The 22286-nt window shown below is 44.7% G+C and overlaps 1 protein-coding gene across 1 annotated transcript in view; it reads left to right on the top strand.

Moving 5' to 3' along the window:
- mertka (c-mer proto-oncogene tyrosine kinase a) overlaps positions 1–22063 on the top strand; it is a 175630-nt gene extending 153567 nt beyond the window's left edge. The window contains exons 16-19 of the mRNA XM_063040701.1: positions 2086–2195; positions 5130–5289; positions 14671–14807; positions 17943–22063. Coding sequence (XP_062896771.1) covers positions 2086–2195; positions 5130–5289; positions 14671–14807; positions 17943–18390 — 855 coding nt within the window. The 3' untranslated portion in view covers positions 18391–22063. The remainder of the gene's footprint in view (positions 1–2085; positions 2196–5129; positions 5290–14670; positions 14808–17942) is intronic.
- The last annotated feature ends 223 nt before the right edge of the window (positions 22064–22286 follow it).

Raw genomic sequence — 22286 nt, forward strand, 5'->3', positions numbered from 1 at the left:
TCCAAGGTCTTCAAGGAGCTTAGTAAGATGGTGTCCATCTTTACAGATCCCCACCACCCAGGACATGCCATCTTCACATTGTTACCACAGGGAAGGAGGTACAGAAGCCTGAAGACACACACTCAGCAATTCAGGAACAGCTTCTTCCTCTCTGCCATCTTATTTGTAAATGGACATTGAACCCATGAACACTACCTCACTACTTTTTATTCCTTTTTTTTGCACTAGTTATTTTAACTTTACTATTTAATAGACGTGTGTGTGTATATATATATATATATATATATATACACTTAATGTAACTCAGTTTTTATTTCCTCTATATTATGTATTTCATTGTACAACTGTCTTAAAGTTGACAAATTTCACGACATATACCGGTGATATTAAATCTGATTCTGATCCTCAACCTCTCATTGCTGAATTCTGAGGTTCCCACCAGCTTCAAAAGGGCAGCAATCATACTGGTTCAAGAGGACCATGCTACCTGACAGTCAATGACTGTCGTCCAGTAGCATTCACATCTACTGCAATGAAGTGCTTTGAGAGGTTGGTCATGGCCAGAATCAACTCCTGCCTAAGTTAAGGATCTGGACCCACTGCAATTTGCCTATCACCACATCAGATTCACACTGCATGCAATCTCCCTGAATCGCCACTCGGTCTTGAACAATCTGAATCACAGTAGTACCCTATGTCAGGCTGTTGTTTGATTACAGCTCAGTGATCAACACAATCATACCTTCAGTTCTAATCAACAAGCTCCAAAACCTAGGCTTCTGTACCTCCCTCTGCATCTGGATCCTTGACTTCCTCATCAGGAGGCCACAGTCGGTGTGAATTAGTATAACATCTCCTCCTCACTAGTGATCAACATAGGTGCACTTCAAGGATGTGTGCTTAGCCCATTACTCTACCCTCTCTACCCCCAAGTCGACGCACAGCTCAAGCACCATCTATAAATTTGCCGCTGACACCACTGTTGTTGGTAGAACCTCAAGTGGTGACGAGGAGGTGTAGGGGAGTGAGATACTGTTGATCGGTGTGGTTGAGTGGTGTTGCAACAATAACCTTGCACTCGGCATCAGTAAGACCAGGGAACTGATTCTCCTATAGTGAATTCTGGTTAATTAGGGCCAGTACACTTTGCCCCAACTAAGCAGCTGCCCCAATTAGCCAAAGTTTCATGGAAATAGTTAAAAAGCTATAGAAAAAAGACAAATTACTGTTTAACTGAATAATCAATTGTGTACTTAAATGAAATGCAGAACAAATTAGATCACTGCCGATACTGCTTTAGTACTATAAAACTGTGTATTAGTTCCTAATAATTATCAATGGAAGAATTCATCCAGTGTATGTGTTCCTTTGATTGACTGTAAATAAACAAAATTGGCACAGAGACATAGTATAGATAATGAATTGCCTTCATACAATGCTTTTGGCGATTGCATCCTCCAAATCTTCATTTTCATTGTGATTTTCAAGGTGATTGTCCAAATTTCCAAATTCTTCATAGTTCCTAACTAGGTGAAGTAGTGAAATCTTTTTATTTTCAGTCCCAGCCATTTCTGTCATTTCCAAGCCAGAATGCTTGTGCGGCCGTCAGCAAAGCATTTCTGAATTGCCTCACTGCTTGTTTCCTGCCCAGTATGAGTGACAAAAGTTAATGGCCCAATTAACCAGAATCCACTGTATAAACTGGTTATAATTTATAGTGGCTTTTGTGTATCATGCTGCATTGTTAACAGAAAACAAGAGATTTCATGACATAAGGTTTTAATTCTGATTTAAAGGAGGAGTGTGAAACAGATTTTTTCTTCTGCAGAGTAGTTGGTGCTTGAAACATGCTGCCGGGGTGATGATAGAGGCAGATAGCACAGGAGCGCTCTAGAAAATCTTACATAGGGACGTCAATATACAAGGAAGGGAGGAATGTGGTCAATTACGCAGAATAGTGATTAATTATGAGTCATTGGTTTTATGAGAACAACCAAGCATTGTGTGCTGAAGGGCCTGTCTTGTGCTGTACCTTTTTACGTTCTATGTAAATAAAACAGGTTGCTATGTTGTTTTGTTTTCCAGTATATTCCGCTGCAGACTCTGCTGAAGTTCATGATCGACATTGCCAGTGGCATGGAGTACCTGAGTAATCGGAACTTTCTACACCGGGATCTGGCAGCCAGAAACTGCATGTGAGTATTGTGTTTAGTGCAGGAATCCCTTCAAGTTTTTGGCTGTCTGACTTCTCCCAGTATTGTTCCAAGAGCTAGGCTTATAAAACAAACTTAACTCTTTTTCATTCACTAACTCTTCCAGTTTTTTTTTATGCCAGTGCTGAAGACACCTCTGCTGCTCTTTCTTATTTTGGGTGCCTGACATATAAAAACCTTTAAATTCTCTCCAAATCGTGCTTCTAAACTCTTTGGCATGGAAATGGCTGCACACTGATTTCCCTGGTTGCTGAGTCTTCCTAACATTCTTTGGGAAAGTCAAATGAAGGGTGAGGATTTCAAGTACATGATTTGCAAGAAGTCATTGCTGGGTTTCCCTGTGTAACATGGCAGAGAAAGCCAACATTTCAGGTTCTCCCAGTTGTTCTGGCATTTTGCAGCAGGTGCATCATTCCAGGCACTTCTCGAAAGGATGTGCAGTAAAATTCTGGAATTCCGTTGTTCGGAAATCTTGATGGTTCTGCATGTGGTGCACTCAAAAATCCAGAGTGTGAGCTGGTCTACCAGAGTGCGGCCAGAGTTGGGGGCCCAGAATGTGGCCAGGGGCTGGGGTCGGGTCTTGAACACCAGAGGTCAGGAATGAGGGTAGGTTTGCAGTTGCAGGAATAGTCTGGATTACTTGTATATTTTTCACTGCCTTTAAATGCACAGGTTTGCTGAGATGCTTTTTACACCTTAATGTAACAGGTTTTTTTATAAACTGAAAGAAAAACGTGTTTTTGGAGTAACATCCAACAGTCTGAGTAAATCTGTTAGTCCGACTCCACCCAAGTTCAAGAGATGCTGGATCATTGAAGCATCGCTGAACTGTAATCCAAGCTCACACAGCCAAGTTCAGGAACACTCATTGTCCCTCAAACATCAGGCTCTTGAACCAAAGGGAATAATTTCATTCAACTTCAAAATTTCCACGTCATTGAAATGTTCCCAGAACCTAAGGACCCACTTTCAAGGACTCTTCATCTCATGTTGTCACTATTTATTGCTTATTTATTTGTAATTGTTATTTATTTCTTTTTGTATTTGCACAGTTTGTTGTCTTTTGCACATTGGTTGAACGCCCGAGCCGGTGTGGTCTTTCCTTGATTCTTATGATTCTGTTATGGATTTATTGAGTATGCCCACAAGAAAATGAATCTCAAGGTTGTATCTGGTGACATATATTTACTTTGATCTCCAAAGTCATTTTTAATCTTCCTTAAGTATTTAAGCTAAAACTGCACCAGGAAGAAGGTACAGAAACCTCAGTTCTCACACCACCAGGTTATTACCCCGCAACCATCAGGCTCTTGAACCAAAGGGGATAACTTCACTCACCCCATCATTGAAATGTACCCACAACTGTGGACTCACTTTCAGGGACTCTTCATCTCATATTCTCAATATCTATTTATTATTATTTCTATCTTTTTGTATTTGCACAGTTCGTTGAGTTTTGCACATTGATTGAACACCCAAGTTGGTGCGGTCTTTCATTGATTCTATTAATCCAGTTATACTATGTATTTATTGAGTATGCCCACAAGAAAATGAATCTCATTTGTATATGGTGACATACATGTACTTTGATAATAAGTTTACTTTGAACTTTGAACACACTTCCAGCTGCTTGGGGATGTTGCCAGTGATTGAGCATATGTGCTCAGTGAAACGAGGAGTTGGCCTGAGGGGCTGGAGTAGCTCACAAGGATCTGTACGAGTGTGCTCTGAGAGCGTCGCAGCAGCCTGGAGAAGTTGGGGGAGACCCAGTGCCCAGAGGAGGCGTGACCTCACAGTGGGTGCCGCAAGTCATGCAGCTGCAGTGTTTCAAATTCAGTCCTGACGTCTGGTGCGAGCTGTGTGTAGGCTCTAGAAATCCGAAATGAAAACAGCAAAACTATGAGCAATCAGCAGGTTAGGCAGCATCACTGTTGATGATATTAGAAGGAATTGACCATTCATTTAAAATATTCCGTGTTTGTTTTAATTTGCAGTGGAGTTATGAATGGAATTAATGGCGAAGTCATCAGTTAACATTCCCACTTCTAAACTTATGCTGGTAGGAAGGTCATTAATGACAGAGCTGAAGATGGTTGGGCCTCGGACACTTCCCTGAGGGTCTCACAGAATATGAACCAATACATCACAGGAACAGGCCCTAAGGCCCACAATAGGCAGCCCGGTTGTGTATTGGTTAACGCAGTGTGTTACAGTACAGGTAAAGCAGGTTCAATTCTTGTAAGATGTTTGTATGTTCTCCCTGTGAATCTTGTATCCTGTGGAAATTAGTTTGTGGAATGCTGATAGGTCTGAGGGTAAAGTCACCTGGACCAGTTGGACTACAGCCTAGGGTTCTGAAAAAGGTAGCTGATGAGACTGTGAAGGCATGTGTAGTGATCTTTCAAGAATCTCTAAATTCTGGAAGAGTTTTGGGGGAATGGAAAGTTACAAGTGTATCCTCACCCTTTAAGAAAGGGGGCTGGTCGGGGATGCAAACAATAGGAAATTATAGGGCCTGTTAACATGATTTCAGTGGCTGGGAAGACGTTAGGGTCCATTATTAAGGTTGAGGTTTTGAGGCACTTGGAGATGCATGATAGGTTAGGCCAAAGTCAACAAGGTTTCCAAGAAGGGAAACCTTGCCTGACAAATCTGTTGGAATTCTTTGAGGGATTAACAGGAAAGATAGACAAAGCAAAATCAGTGGATTTTTGTTTACTTGGATTTCCAGAAGGCTTTTGATAAGGTTCCCCACAGGAGGCTGCTAAGCAGGATGGGAGCTCATGGTCTTACTGATTCACCTTGAAAGTTAACTTTTAAGGAATCCTGCAGAAGGACTCGGCAGAAAATCAGGTTATTGTTCCTCTCATGCATTTCACAGCAGACAAATGCAAAGTATCTGTTTTGATCCCCCAGGTTACAGACGGATATGACAGTATGTGTAGCAGACTTCGGCTTATCCAAGAAAATCTACAGTGGGGACTACTACAGGCAAGGTCGGATTGCTAAGATGCCAGTGAAATGGATTGCTGTAGAGAGTCTTGCTGATCGAGTTTTCACAGTTAAAAGTGATGTGGTATGTTTGTATATTTACTTTATTTTATTGCAACTTTAGAAGCTATTCAGCCTATTGAGGCTTTGCAAGTCCATCAGAGCAATCCTATCATTTCTCCATTTATTTCCTTGTAACTATTATCTTTCTCATGCCCATCAACTTTCCTCCAAAGGAGGTAACTTACAGTATCCATTTAACCTGCCAACCCACATGCTCTTGGGTTCTGGAGGAAGTCAGAGCATCCAATGGAAATACATGCACTCACAGAGAGTGAGCAGAGCCAACACTGGCAGCACCACAGATCAAGACTGAGCTAATGCAACGGGACCTATGAGACAGATGCATTATTTGCTGCATCTTTGCTGCAAGTCTCAGGGTTTGCTGGATCTTAGTAATCAGTGGCAACATTCACTTCTTGTTTCACACATAAAAGTTGCTGGTGAATGCAGCAGGCCAGGCAGCATCTCTAGGAAGAGGTACAGTCGACGTTTCGGGTGGAGACCCTTCGTCAGGACTAACTGGAGGAAGAGCTAGTAAGAGATTTGAAAGTGGGAGGGGGAGGGATGGAGCCAAGAGCTGAATAGTTGATTGGCAGAAGGGATATGAGAGGATCATGGGACAGGAGGCCCAAGGGAGAAAGAAGGGGGGGGGAACCCAGAGGATGGGCAAGGGGTATAGTGAGAGGGACAGAGGGAGAAAGAGAGAGAGAGAAAGAATGTGTGTATATAAATAAATAATGGATGGGGTACGAGGGGGAGATGAGGCATTAGCGGAAGTTTGAGAAGTCAATGTTCATGCTATCAGGTTGGAGGCTACCCAGACAGAATACAAAATGTTGTTCCTCCAACCTGAGTGTGGCTTCATCTTTACAGTAGAGGAGGCCGTGGATAGACATGTCAGAATGGGAATGGGACGTGGAATTAAAATGTGTGGCCACTGGGAGATCCTGCTTTCTCTGGCGGACAGAGCGTAGGAGTTCAGCGAAACGATCTCCCAGTCTGCGTCAGGTCTCGCTAATATATAGAAGGCCACATCGGGAGCACTGGACGCAGTATATCACCCCAGCCAACTCTCAGGTGAAGTGTCGCCTCACCTGGAAGAACTGTCTGGGGCCCTGAATGGTAGTGAGGGAGGAAGTGTAAGGGCATGTGTAGCACTTGTTCCTCTTACAAGGATAAGTGCCAGGAGGGAGATCGATGGGAAGGGATGGGGGGGGTGAAACGAATGTGCAAGGGAGTCGCGTAGAGAGCGATCCCTGCGGAAAGCAGAGGGGGGGGAGGGAAAGATGTGCTTAGTGGTGGGATCCTGTTAGAGGTGGCGGAAATTATGGAGAATTATATGTTGGACCCAGAGGCTGGTGGGGTGGTAGGTGAGGACGAGGGAAACCTTATTCCTGGTGGGGTGGCGGAAGGATAGAGTGAGAGCAGATGTGCATGAAATGGGGGAGTTGTGTTTGAGAGCAGAGTTGATGGTGGAGGAAGGGAAGCCCCTTTCTTTCAAAAAGGAGGACATCTCCTTCGTCATGGAATGAAAAGCCTCATCCTGAGAGCAGTTGCGGTGGAGACGGAGGAATTGCGAGAAGGGGATGGCATTTTTGCAAGAGACAGGGTGAGAAGAGGAATAGTCCAGATAGCTGTGAGAGTCAGTAGGCTTATAGTAGACATCAGTAGATAAGCTGTCTCCAGAGATAGAGACAGAAAGATCTAGAAAGGGGAGGGAGGTGTCGGAAATGGACCAGGTAAACTTGAGGGCAGAGTGAAAGTTGGAGACAAAGTTAATGAAGTCAACGAGCTCAGCATGCGTGCAGGAAGCAGCGCCAATGCAGTCGTCGATGTAGCAAAGGAAAAGTGGGGGACGGATACCAGAATAGGTTTGGAACATAGATTGTTCCACAGAGCCAACAAAAAAGGCAGGCATACAACAGGAATTCTGCAGATGTTGGAAATTCAAGCAACACACATCAAAGTTGCTGGTGAACGCAGCAGGCCAGGCAGCATCTCTAGGAAGAGGTACAGTCAACGTTTCAGGCCGAGACCCTTCGTCAGGACTAACTGCAGGAAGAGTTAGTAAGAGATTTGAAAGTGAGAGGGGGAGGGGGAGATACAAAATGATAGGAGAAGACGGTGAGGGAGGGATGGAGCCAAGAGCTGGACAGGTGATTGGCAAAGGGGATATGAGAGGATCATGGGACAGGAGGCCCGGGGAGAAAGACAAGTTGGGGGGGGAGCACAGAGGATAGGCAAGGGGTATAGTCAGAGGGACAGAGGGAGAAAAAGGAGAGTGAGAGAAATAATGTGTGTATAAAAATGAATAATGGATGGGGTACGAGGGGGAGGTGGGGCATTAGCAGAAGTTAGACAAGTCAATGTTCATGCCATCAGGTTGGAGGCTACCCAGACGGAATATAATGTGTTGTTCCTCCAACCTGAGTGTGGCTTCATCTTTACAGTAGGGGAGGCCGTGGATAGACATGTCAGAATGGGAATGGGATGTGGAATTAAAACGTGTGGCCACTGGGAGATCCTGCTTTCTCTGGCGGACAGAGCGTAGGTGTTCAGTAAAGCGGTCTCCCAGTCTGCATCAGGTCTCGCCAATATATAGAAGGCCACATCGGGAGCACCGGACGCAGTATATCACCCCAGCCGACTCACAGGCGAAGTGTCGCCTCATCTGGAAGGACTCATCTTGGGGCCCTGAATGGTGGTAAGGGAGGAAGTGTAAGGGCATGTGTAGCACTTGTTCCTCTTACAAGGATAAGTGCCAGGAGGGAGATCAGTGGGAAGGGATGGGGGGGACGAATAGACAAGGGAGTCGCGTAGGGAACGATCCCTGCAGAAAGCAGAGGGGGGGGAGGGAAAGATGTGCTTAGTGGTGGGATCCCGTTGGAGGTGGCGGAAGTTACGGAGAATAATATGTTGGACCCGGAGGCTGGTGGAGTGGTAGGTGAGGACCAGGGGAACCCTATTCCTAGTGGGGTGGCGGGAGGATGGAGTGAGAGCAGATATGCGTGAAATGGGGGAGATGCATTTGAGAGCAGAGTTGATAGTGGAGGAAGGGAAGCCCCTTTCTTTAAAAAAGGAGGACATCTCCCTCGTCCTGGAATGAAAAGCCTCATCCTGAGAGCAGGTGCGGTGGAGATGGAGGAATTGCGAGAAGGGGATGGCATTTTTGCAAGAGACAGGGTGAGAAGAGGAATAGTCCAGATAGCTGTGAGAGTCAGGAGGCTTATAGTAGACATCAGTGGATAAGCTGTCTCCAGAGACAGAGACAGAAAGATCTAGAAAGGGGAGGGAGGTGTCAGAAATGGACCAGGTAAACTTGAGGGCAGGGTGAAAGTGGAGGCAAAGTTAATAAAGTCAACGAGCTCAGCATGCGTGCAGGAAGCAGCGCCAATGCAGTCGTTGATGTAGTGAAGGAAAAGTGGGGGACAGATACCAGAATAGGCACGAAACATAGATTGTTCCACAAACCCAGCATAAAGGCAGGCATAGCTAGGACCCATACGGGTGCCCATAGCTACACCTTTAGTTTGGAGGAAGTGGGAGGAGCCAAAGGAGAAATTATTAAGAGTAAGGACTAATTCCGCTAGACGGAGCAGAGTGGTGGTAGAGGGGAACTGATTGGGTCTGGAATCCAAAAAGAAGCGTAGAGCTTTGAGACCTTCCTGATGGGGGATGGAAGTATATAGGGACTGGACATCCAAGGTGAAAATAAAGCGGTGGGGGCCAGGGAACTTAAAATCATAGATAAGTTTAAGAGTGTGAGAAGTGTCACGAACATAGGTAGGAAGGGATTGAACAAGGAGGGATAAAACCGTGTCGAGGTATGCAGAAATGAGTTCGGTGGGGCAGGAGAAAGCTGAGACAATAGGTCTTTCCTTCCCCCCCACCCCCGATTTCCACAGGGATTGCTCCCTACGCGACTCCTTTGTCCATTCGTCCCCCCCATCCCTCCCCACTGATCTCCCTCCTGGCACTTATCCATGTAAGCGGAACCAGTGCTACACATGCCCTTACACTTCCTCCCTTACCACCATTCAGGGCCCCAGACAGTCCTTCCAGGTGAGGCGACACTTCACCTGTGAGTCGGCTGGGGTGATATACTGCGTCCGGTGCTCCCGATGTGGCCTTCTATCTATTGGCGAGACCCGACGCAGACTGGGAGACCGCTTTGCTGAACACCTACGCTCTGTCCGCCAGAGAAAGCAGGATCTCCCAGTGGCCACATATTTTAATTCCACATCCCATTCCCATTCTGATATGTCTATCCACGGCCTCCTCTACTGTAAAGATGAAGCCACACTCAGGTTGGAGGAACAACACCTTATATTCCGTCTGGGTAGCCTCCAACCTGATGGCATGAACATTGACTTCTCTAACTTCCGCTAATGCCCCACCTCCCCCTCGTACCCCATCCGTTATTTATTTTTATACGCACATTATTTCTCTCACTCTTCTTTTTCTCCCTCTGTCCCTCTGACTATACCCCTTGCCCATCCTCTGCGTTCCCCCCCCCCGCCACTTGTCTTTCTCCCCAGGCCTCCTGTCCCATGATCCTCTCATATCCCCTTTGCCAATCACCTGTCCAGCTCTTGGCTCCACCCCTCTCCCTCCTGTCATTTTGGATCTCCCCCTCCCCCTCCCACTTTCAAATCTCTTACTAACTCTTCCTTCAGTTAGTCCTGACGAAGGGTCTCGGCCTGAAACGTCGACTGTACCTCTTCCTAGAGATGCTGCCTGGCCTGCTGCGTTCACCAGCAACTTTGATGTGTGTTGCTTAAAAAGGCAGGCATAGCTGGGACCCATACGGGTGCCCATGGCTACACCTTTAGTTTGGAGGAAGTGAGAGGAGCCAAAGGAGTAATTATTACGAGTAAGGACTAATTCCGCTAGATGGAGCAGAGTGGTGGTAGAGGGGAACTGGTTAGGTCTGGAATCCAAAAAGAAGCGGAGGGCTTTGAGACCTTCCTGATGGGGGATGGAAGTATATAGGGACTGGACATCCCATGGTGAAAATAAAGCGGTGGGGGCCAGGGAACTTAAAATCATCGAAAAGTTTCAGAGCGTGAGAAGTGCCAGGAACGTAGGTAGGAAGGGATTGAACAAGGGGGGATAAAACAGTGTCGAGGTATGCAGAAACAAGTTCGGTGGGGCAGGAGCAAGCTGAGACAATGGGTCTACCTGGACAGGCAGGTTTGTGGATCTTGGGTAGGAGGTAGAAATGGGAAGTGCAGGGTGTGGGAACTATAAGGTTGGGAGCAGTGGATGGGAGATCCCCTGAGTGGATAAAGTTACCTCCCTCCCCTTTCTAGATCTTTCTGTCTCTATCTCTGGAGACAGCTTATCTACTGATGTCTACTATAAGCCTACTGACTCTCACAGCTATCTGGACTAATACTCTTCTCACCCTGTCTCTTGCAAAAATGCCATCCCCTTCTCGCAATTCCTCCTCTCCACCACAACTGCTCTCAGGATGAGGCTTTTCATTCCAGGACGAGGGAGATGTCCTCCTTTTTTAAAGAAAGAGGCTTCTCTTCCTCCACCATCAACTCTGCTGTGAAACGCATCTCCCCCATTTCATGCACATCTGCTCTCACTCCATCCTCCCGCCACCCCACTAGGAATAGGGTTCTCCTTGTCCTCACCTAGAGGAACAGTGAAGTAGTGTTCAGCCAACAGTGTAGGGAGAGAAATGCCATTTGACCATTCAAGCCTATTCTGGCATTCAGTGAGCTTTCACCGTACAGCACAGAAAAGAACCTTCTGCCCACTGGCTCTTACCAATCATCAAGAACCCAGTTATAGTATTCCCACTTTAGCCCACGCACTCAGAGAGTGTGAGCAAAGCCAGCACTGACAGCACCAGTAATTCTCCCAGGTTGTCAAGGACAGTTTCTGTTTCAATAAGTGGAGGTTGCCCATTTCTAGATCTACGATCTGAGCAGCTATTCCACGTATTGGAGAGTTTGCATGAAGAAGCTTATTTTCTGTCCTGAAGAGCCAACCTTCATTTGCAGCAGTGAAACCTGGTAGTAGAACCCCATCCTAGTGAAACATCAAATCTTGCATCTACCTTGACAAACCCCTCCCCCCCCGCAGCAATTTTCTATATGTCAGTTAGATCACCCTCATTCTTCTAAATTTGCAAGTACAGGCCTGGTCTGCCTAACCTCCCCTTGTATGTCAAAGTAGCCATTCCAGGAATTAGTGTGCTGAGCCTTTGTTGTGTTCCCTCTGTAACAAGTTTTAGCAGACCGGTACACAATATTCTGATATAATCATAGCAGAGCTCCATATAATTGGCACAATGGCCAAGTTCCTTCATTTCCACTAATCTCCCACTATTTTAATGCCTTTACTTTTCATACTAATTTGATTATCTCAATTTTTACCATATTTTACTTCATCTGTCTTCTCCTCGTCCATTCAAGGTCCTGTTTATATCCTCCCGAAATACCTTCCTCAACATTGCTGACTAACTGCATCATCAACGTACTGTACTTAGGATATATTGCACTTGATTGCCTCCCATCTTCTGAGATACCGCTCCCTAAAGATGTTCTGGGCAATAATTTGTTCTATTACTAATTCATCAGGACCTGCTGCCTTTCCTTTCTCCATCTTATTTATTGCATTACGAACTTCAGATTTTAAAATACTTGGACCCTCAATGTTTTTCTTAATTTCTGGTTTTTCACCTCGATCGTCTTCAAACAATTCCTGAATATACTCAATCTATCTGTTCATAATCTCATCTTTTCCATGATAATGGTACCATCCTTTGCTTTCAAACATCCACCTGAAGAACGGAGGAGCTTTTTACCAATGATATTCTTGATTTGTTGGTGTAACCTTTTCGGATCAGTAATAGGGATTCTTTCTATTTGCTCACATTCCTGATTTAACCACTCTTCTTTGGCTTTTTGACATAAGCTTTTAACTTTTTTATCTAAGGACTTATATTCTATAGGAATTGCTTTCTTCTGTCTCCTTTCTTCCATTGGACGTCAGTACATTGCCCCGAATCATGTACTCTAATTATGTTCAACGATGAAAACCTCATGGTCCAAATACTCTGACTCTTTTGCCCCTACTTTTTATACTAATTACTTCCTCAAAAAGTACCCCAACAAATCTATCAACTTTCTAAAGGAAATTCCATAAATCCATTACTTGCCATTTGTATGTAACCCCCCAGCCACCCTCAGGGTCGCTCGGCTCACTGTCGTCTAGGGAAACAGCCCTCGGCCCTGCCAAACTGGGTAATTAGTTTGTGTGGATGCTGTGTGATGTACCCCACCCCGCCCAAATAACAGACAATACACCAGATACAATTAAATGATTTACAGTTTATAGATATTACTGGAACTATATAATTAACAAAGAATAAAATATAAAAGGAAAATAAAAGGCGCCACACTTATCAAAGTTCAATCTCTTTGTGCACAAAACAGTTGGAGCTCAAGACCCCTCTTCTTCACCCTGCGACCCTTCGGACCACCTCGACCGGTCACTTGGGACCAACAACGGTGGTCGACCAGACGCTCCACATGAGTCCGTCTCTGTCTCCTCTCCTCACCGAACGCCCTTCTGGGGATCCGACCCCGTCAGCAGACTCACAGCACCTGGTCCATCCTCTGTCTTTCTCTCCCACCTTCTGCCCCAAAACCCCGCGCATACAGTATCTTCAAATACACCAAAAACATAACAACTGTCCCAATTGGTTCATTCGTCCTCATATCAATAGATAATACAAAACAAACTGCTAGCGGGAAGGACTTTCTCAGCGTTTAACAAAGCAAAGAAGCATTCCTAAGTATAACATAACAAAGAAGCCATTTTAATTAGCCTACACAGTAACATAAAAGACGAAACCCCTTACATGTATGATTTGTATTTAGTTACCCCCTCACAGCATTTTCTTTGATATCCAATTTCTGTTTCTTTTTATTTCTCCCCATGCTTCTGGGAAGTTTTTTGGCCACTGTTTTTCTCCTTGAGCAAAGAGAAGGCACGTTCTGTTACCAGACCTGTAGACCTCAATCCGATTTATGAGCCAATGCAGGCAAAATTCCAGACCACGGCACACAAAGTTCGCCACGCAACCAATCAGCAATGAGACTTCCTTCCCACATCACAATCGAGTTTTTGTAAAGACGACCTATGAACTGATTAAGTAGTATTTAAAGGCCAAGCATTTAGAAGACACCACAATTAACCATGTACTGAAGATGTCCTCTCATATGGTGACAAAACATTTGCAAGCAAAGGGCCAAAAAAAGAGTCACCAGGTGGCATTGTTCTCTTTATGGACGAAACATCCAGCCAATTTGAAGTAGTGGCTGCATTCTCACAGCTCTAGTCGCTGTGGTTCAATCCTGATCTCTGGCTTGGTGTTTGAACACTCCCTCTGTGACTGCAAGCATTTCCTCCGGATATTCTAGTTTCCTTCCACACCCTAAAAGCATGGGTTGCCTGGTTAATTAGCCATTGTAAAATGTCTCCAGTGTTTACGTCCTTAATAAAATCTGAAGGGAGTTGATGGGAATGCATGGAAAATAAAATGGGATTAATGTAGCATGTACAAATTAATGCTTAAGGGCAGTCAGGCAAACGACAGAGTGGTCCCCCAGTCACCCTTCCTTTTCAGTTCTGATAAAGAGTCTCAGCCCAAGTCATCGACTGTTCATTCCCCTCCATAGATGCTGACTGACCTGCTGCATTCCTCCAGCATTTTGCGTGTGTTGCTCAAAATTTCCTGATGGAACTTGTATTATGCACATAATTTGAATCACACAGCTATTCTGCTGTCACCACATGTTGCGGGTGGGATTGTCACTGTTTTGTTACGAAATGTTGCTGTGGATTGGTTGGAAATTCCTTCTGCTGTAGTCAATATCAGTGCTTTTTAAAGAAAATTCCACAAATTTTACCTCCAACTGCAGTTGCCTTGATTTCTACAGCAAGAACCAGAGTGCCTCCAGCTTTCTGCTGACACCATGGTGCCAAATGAAATTTTCATAATTGTAGGGAAATCTCAGAGCTAATGATAAGAATTTTAAATACCAATAGATTTAAAACACAAGAAATAAGAAAACTGCTAAGTGCAAGCATTGTTGGAAACATTAATATTGTCATTTGACCTGATGTGGGTTTTTGACTCAAGATGTCAGCAGTTCTTTTCCTCAACTGCTACTTGACCTGCTGAGCTCTTCCATCAGATAATTGCTCTAGTACCATCATCTTTAGACTCTTGTGTCTCCACTTACTTTTATAAGTGTCAGGTCATGCGTTAACTTGTTTTGACTATGGGTACCTCTAGGTTTTCAGCATAGCTGTAGATTTTCCTTATCTTCTGAACCGTGGTAAACAATTTTAATGATGCCTTTTTGTATACTTTTAGTGGGCATTCGGCATTACGATGTGGGAGATAGTTACCCGGGGGATGACTCCTTACCCAGGCATTCAGAATCACGAAATTTATGAGTATCTGCAAGCAAATCACAGACTAAAACAGCCTTCGGACTGTCTGGATGAAGTGTGAGTACCTTGCACAACCGTGTCCTTGATTACTGTAACCTCCTAACCCAAGGTATTCCTAACCTCCCTGAAAATTGCAATGCAAATAAAGTGGTAAAGTTGAACACAAGGAAATCTGCAGATGCTGGAAATTCAAGCAACGCACAAAATGCTGGTGGAATGCAGCAGGCCAGGCAACATCTATAGGAAGAGGTACAGTCAACATTTCGGGCTGAGACCCATCGTCAGGACTCACGAGTCAACTGTACCTCTTCCTATAGATGCTGCCTGGCCTGCTGCGTTCCACCAGCATTTTGTGTGTGCTGCTTGGTAAAGTTGAGTTCAGCACTGACTGGCAACTTCTGCGGCAGCGCTGGTGCCAACTGTATGGGTCTGCGGCGTTCCTTTGGATTCATCAGCTGCGTGGAGATGGAGACCCTGCTACATGGACAACTCATTCTCCATTTCATACTACCCTGTCTTGCGTATCACGTACACAGCAAGACGCAACCTCCGTGGTTGACCCCGACCAATGAAGGCCCTCAACAGGTAAGAGGGCATTTGGCAGGCTTGCCTTAATTTCTGGGGCCATACAGTATAAGAATCAGAAGTCATGATGCATTTGTGCAAAACTTTGATGAGGTTGTGTATGGAGTATTGCGTGCAGTACTGGCCACCCCATTACAGGAAGGATGTGGAGGCTATGGAGAGGGTGGAGAAAAAGATTACTAAGTACTAAGATGCTCTTCGGATTAGAATATGTTTGCTGTAAGGAGCGTTTGGACAAATTAGGATTGTTTACTGTGGAGAACTGGAGGCTGAGGAGAGATCAGATAAAAGTTTAGAAAATGATAGTTAGGATAGACAGCCGGAATCTTTTACCCCAGGGATGTGCAAAGCAAGTTTTTTTGCAGAGTTGTAGCTGTCTAGAATCTGCTGTCAAATATATTGGTGAAAGCAGATGTGACAGTAGCTTCAGGTGACTTGTAGATAGATGTATGACTATGTGTCTTGGAATGGAGGAATTTAGATCATGTGTAAGCAGGAAGTTTTAGTTTAATTTGGCATCATAAGACATAGGAGCAGAACTAGGCCGTTTCTCCCATCAAGACTGTTCCACCATTTCATTATGGCTGATTTATTTCCTTCTCCTTTCCCCATTCTCCTGCCTTCTCCCTGTAATCTTTCACGCCCTGACTCATCAAAAGCCTATCAACTTCCGCCTTAAGTGCACCCAATGACCTGGCCTCCACAGCCGCCTGTGGCAACAAATTCCACAGATTCACCTCCCTCTGGTCAAAGGAATTCCTCCTCACCTCCGTTGAAAATGGACATCCCTGTATTCTGAGGCTGTGCCCTCTGTGCTGGACTCCTCCACCAAAGGAAACATCCTCCCCACATCCACTCTGTCTATGCCTTTCAACATTCAAAGTTCATATATGTCACCATATACAACCCTGAAATTCATTTTCTTGTAGGTATACTCAACAAAATAGAATAGCAGCCAAGATGGAATTAATGAAAGACCACACCAGCTTGGGCACAGGCATTGTGGATCAAAGGGCCTTTTCCTATGTTATATATGGTAATACAGTATAAAGAGTATTTGACATCCAGTATATCTAGAGTGTGGATATATTGTCAATCACCACTGTGCTCTTGCCTTACTGAGCACCAGCGTTCCCTTCGAGATTATCTTCCATCAGCTGCACCACATTAGTCAAATGAACCATTGACAGAGCGATCGCAGAAATTCGAACTGCACCTCCACGGCAGCTCCTGTGAGTGTGAGGATCTCACACAAATGTGTCCCAAATATCTTTTTGCCTTTCATTAATTTTATTTTAAGTAATCTAATTCCCAATTAACTTGAGAGTTGTGTCAGAATTTTGATCCTCTTGGAGGACCTGGTGGCATAGGCAATTATTCCAGTCGCCTTTCTGATAAAGCATGGGTATTTTTTATAATGTGGACAAAATAATACTGTGGCTGTTGTAGAATCATTGAATTATACAGCACAGAATGAAGCTCCTGCAGCCCGTTTAGTCCATCTGACCGTAATAACTACTAGCACTAATTCTATTTGCATGCTTTGGCCTTATCGCCCTGCTCCTTTCTATCTAGTACCCGTCCTATTGCCTTTTAAATGTTGTAATTGTATCTGCCTCTAACACCACCTCTGGCAGCTTGTTCCAGATATTTACCACCCCCTGTGTAAAACACCTCCCAGACCTTTTTTTGGATTTCTCCCTTTCCAGATTAAGTCTTAATCCTCTGCCCTCTGGTGCTAGGGACCTCTGTCCTTGTGAATCTATTCTCTGTATATCCTGTCTGTGTTGTTGCTGAGTGCTGTCGAGTCGCCGTCAACTCATGGCAACCCTGGTGTAGTTATCCAGAGGGTTTTTGTGGCAAGATATAGAAGAGGATTGCCAGGCCATTTTTTCACGCAGATGCTGCCGCTACCCAGGTTGGGACCTAGCTGGATTCGAACTCAGGACCATCCACCGCGAAGTCCAGTGCTGATACCACTACACCACTGGCCGACCCATCATATCTATGGCCCCCCGTTTAATTTTATAAGCCCTTCCACAGTCACCCCCTCGGCCTCCAGGGAGGATAAGCCCAGCCTGACCAATTGCTCCTTTATCTACAGGCCATTCTGGATAAAATCCCAGTGAAAACCAGGATATCCTGAACAGGTCTGCACCTGTTGGACTGGATCTTCCTCCAGTGAGACTGGATAATTGGAAATTGCCATAGCTGGTATTTGGTGACAGGGTGGAGATACGTCTCTACCAAAGGAGATGTAAGGCCCTCTTTCCCTCCGCTAGCCTGCAGGTGACCTTTGAGTAAGGTAGCCCCTCACCTCCCCCCACCCGACCTCTGATCAGGGTCACGTGAAGCCATGGGAGCAGCTGGTGCTTATCATCAATCCTGGTTACGCGACTGCTGACACCAGGCCAGCAATCTCGGAAGAGTATTGATAAAGGCTGGGTCACCCGATTTCTAAAGACACTGCCCGGAAGAAGGCAATGGCAAATCACTTCTGTCGAAAAATTTGCCAAGAGCAATCATGGTCAAAAAGACATATAACTTGATGATGATGATAGTATTTGGTTAAAATCTTTTAACTAACTTTTACCTTTTTACTTATAGGTATGACATTATGTACTCCTGTTGGCGGATGGACCCTGTAGACAGGCCTACATTTTCTGATTTGAAATCCGTTCTCTCTAAAGTTCTTGACGGTTTGCCCAAAATCCAGGGCAGGGAAGACATCATCTATGTTAACACAGGAATTTCAGCAGAGAAGAGACAGTTGACTGAAGATGCTTTTTGTGATATAGACTTGTCTGATCCCACTGAAGTTGCCTCATGCAGCCGGGAATGTGCAGAGGCCACTGTTACCGTAGAAGTCCATGGGACCTTGAACCTGGAAGAAAGGTATATCACCACAGATGTCCCTGATCAGGAGGAGAGTGCAGGGGATGCAGCAACGCCTTTGTTGCACAGTACCTGTCAAAGCAACAGAGCAACATTGCCTCATTCTGGGGATATTCCATTTGCTGATGATTCGTCTGGAGACTCTGTTGTAATGTTGTGATGGATAATGAAGTGCTCATGCATTCAGAGACACCTGAAGCTGTGGATGCTGGAATCTGAAGCAAAAAGCAAACTGCTGGAGGTACTCAGCAACATCTGTGGAGGCAAAGGGATAATCATTGTTTTGCATCAGAATGCCGATTATCCCTTTGCCCCCCACAGACATCACGGAGCACCTCCTGCATTTTGCTCAGGAAGTTACTCGTGTTAAATATATTTGTCAGCGGACAGATGTAAAGTGTTGCCAGACCAAATATGTTTTCCTATTTTTTTAATGCAAAAAAATAGATGATACTGTGATATATTACATGTGCGCTTTTAATCAGTTGTCATTTAAGCTGAGAGCAATCACTTCGGTGATTCAGTCATGGCTTGATGATAAATCAGGGATTGTTTTGAAGGTTTTATTTTTGTATGTTTCCTTGTGGTTCTGAGGATATTTGGGGCATTAAAATGATTGGTAGGATCCTTAAAGTGTCTATCAGATGCTTTTTTCCGCATGGTGTTAGACCTCTAGTAGTTAGAAATTAGAGTTAATAACTAATTACGTTACACTTGGATAGATTATGAGCAGCAATGTATTCAAGCAGGAGTTCCTAACCCGGGGTCCATGGACCCTTTGCTTAATGGTATTGGTCCATGGCATAGAAAAGGTTGGGAACCCCTACATTAAACCTACACAGAAATAAGAATATCTACACAGATCAGAGTCTTCTTGCCAACCGCCGAACTCCAAAACCACAGTATCCATTGGCCTTTGAAAGATTCCAGGTATTCTGCCCCTTTATCTGAAAGTGCATTTGACTGCGTGCGTGCGTGCGTGTGTGTGTGTGTGTGTGTGTGTGTGTGTGTATATGGGGGGGTGGGGGATAAATTCCAGGTACAACTCAAATTTAACCTTGCATCAGCTTGAAGACATATTTATGTCATTGTCAAATTTGAAATACTGTTTAAATGATCTTGTAAGTGTCACATAATGTTAATAATCCTGAAGGACTTATCTAAGTGTAGGGTTGCTTTAAAATGTCTCCTGGAGCTTACTATCATTCAGCACAGAAGTAGGCCATTCAGCCCGTGATTTATACTAACCATAAAGCCGCCAATGATTCTAATCCTCCTCAAATTCTGAACAACTCCACCCTAATTCTACCATTTACCTACAAATGAGACAGAACTTACAGTCTTCAAGGTCTTCGGGTTGTTAAGGGAACTGGAGCGCTGATAATATTTAAGCTCTGCGTAGGCAGAACCGGAGGTCAGGATTGAACCCAGATTTGGAGGAGATGTGAGGCAGTGGCTCGGCCATCTCCTCCGCGTTGCCTTCCCGGCTGCATCACGTGATGTGCAGTGTGTGGTGCGCAGGTCACATGCTGTTCAGAATGGAGACCACCCAGTCCATTGTATCTGGGCTAGCTACTCATGCAAAATCAAATACCATAACCCTCTGACATTGTGAGGCATTTTGACCAGAACATCCCAGGCTCAGTGGTTGTTAAATTGATTTATTATTGTCATATTTACTGAGGTATGGTGAAAAACTTTGCTGCAAATCCATTCAATAATCTTGTAACAATGGGATAGAATCTGTTGTTCAAGCCGGGTGCTTTCAGTCTTTAGCATCTTCTGCCCTATGGAAGAGAGAGAGAGAATAACTAGGGTGTGTGGGATCTTTGATTATGCTGGCTGCTGTGCTGAGGAAGCGAGATGTACAGGCAGGGTCAGTGGAGGGGAGGCTGGTTTCTGTAATGTGCCGAGCTTTGTGTCCAGAACTCTGCAATTTCTTGCAGTCACATCCTGAGCAGTTGCCTGACCAAGTTGTTTTGCATCCAGGTAGGATGCTTTCAAAGTTCAAAGTACATCTAGTATCAAATTATGTGTACTCTTTTAAAACCTTGAATTTTGTCTCCTTATATGGTGCAATAAAACAAAGAACGCCAATTGAGCCCTTTAAATAAAAGTCCGTCCAACACCCAAAGTGCAAATAAAAGCAAATCATGCAAACAAAGTAAGCGGATAACATTCAGAACTGAAGTTCACAAAAGTGAGTCCACTGCAGCCGATCCAGGAGCCCATTAGGTGCATCTCAGTGAGTTCTTCTGTGGTCGTTGAGTTAGCTCTTTGAATCCCTTGACGAAGCTTTCCCAATTTCTCAATGTTCCATTTTCAATACTCCTCAATTCTTCAGGAGAAACACTCCAGATAACATTCAGCAGATGTTGATCTTCGGACACAGTTGTGATGTCAGCCTGAATGAAAGATGTTGACTTTTTGTCCAAAACTCTCTTCCTTTATTAAAAGTAAGAATAATGGATCCAGTTAACTGAACTCAAGTGCTGCATAAAGACTGTTGTCACTGATCTTTCCATTCAGTGGCATTTCTTTAAGTTAAATGGCTCTGAAATCATCTTGTTTTGTATTCAGACCCCACATGCAACATCTTGTTAACCCTTCTAACGGTAATTAGCAATCCCTTTTGTTTAAAACTTCCACTTTAAGATGGCCCTGCTGAAGACATACAACAGGTCACTGGTAGATCGAAAGCAAAGGAATTTAATTAAATTGATTATTAAAACTATTTTTTGAAGTAAATTGTGGTAAACTATCACTTCAAGCAATGAAGAAGCGAGCGAAGGCAAATCGGATTTGCGGGTTGCACCCTGCTGGTGTGCTAGAAAATCAACGCACCGCTGGTTGGAGTGAATGATTCGGAGGGGAGAAGATGGGACTGAGGAGCTCCAATGCCGACCAACTAACACATGTACAAGGGTGGATCGCTCTAAGTGCCGACCCAAATTGGAGAGGTCGAGAATGGCTTCTTCGGCAGCGAATTCCAGGCCCGGAGCAAATTGATGGGCAGTGAGTTCAAGGCCCGGAGTGATTCACCACACCATGGCGAGGCCCTGGTCCTAATGCGAGCTGCAATCCTCTGTTTTGGACAATCCAGATGCTGGCCTGTATGGACTGGAAAGGCTGGCTGTCAAGAGTCTGATGTGGTTGGATCACGCTGGCTGTAGAACCGATTTGGAGAGGTCGAGTACAGTTCCTTCAGCAGTGAAATCTAGGCCCAGAGCCATTTGCCGGCTGCAGGTGTAAGGTTTGGACAACTTGAATGCTGGGCCGGATAGGCTGGGGACTTCTCTCTCTACGACACTGAGTCTGTGAGACTGCCCCTGGCTGCAGTGCTTCATGTCTGTGAACTTTGCGGCGACTTGCCCCGCTGATATGATGAACTGAATACTGAGGGTTTGGGTCTACTCCAGGCTGCTCTGGGGATTTGCATCTAAGGACTCAAATTGGTTTGGAATCCTGTTGTTGCTCGCTTCTATTGTTTATATGATTTGTTTAGTGTTTTTTTCTCTTTCTCTGTGGGCACTGCAAGGAGGTTTGGTCTTATTTTTTGTAATTGGGTTCTTTCGGGTTCCTTGTTTTGTGACCGCCTGTCTGATAGAGGTATACAAGATTATGAGGGGTATAGATAGGGTACATGCAAGCAGGCTTTTCCCACTGAGATTGTGTGAAACTACAACTAGAGGTCATGGGTTAAGGGTGAAAGGTGATAAGTTTAAGGGGAACATGAGGGGAAACTTCTATATTCAGAGATTGGCGAAAGTGTGGAACAAACTGCTAGCGCAAGTGGTGGTTGTGATTTCGATTTCAACGTTTAAGAGAAGTTTAGATTGGTACATGGATGGGAGGGGTATGGGAGGGCTATGGTTCTGGTGCAAGGTCAGTCTAAATTGTTCGGCATGGACTAGGTGAGCAGAAGGGCCTTTTTTTGTGCTGTAGTTTTTTATGACTCTAAACCTTCTAGCCTCAGCTTCTGGCTCCTATACATCCTCTGGATTAGCTGCTTTGACTTTGCTGGGTGTACTTCCAGTTGCCTAGGCTGTAAGTTAT

Source organism: Mobula hypostoma, chromosome 2 (assembly GCF_963921235.1).
Source record: "Mobula hypostoma chromosome 2, sMobHyp1.1, whole genome shotgun sequence".
Taxonomy (NCBI): domain Eukaryota; kingdom Metazoa; phylum Chordata; class Chondrichthyes; order Myliobatiformes; family Myliobatidae; genus Mobula; species Mobula hypostoma.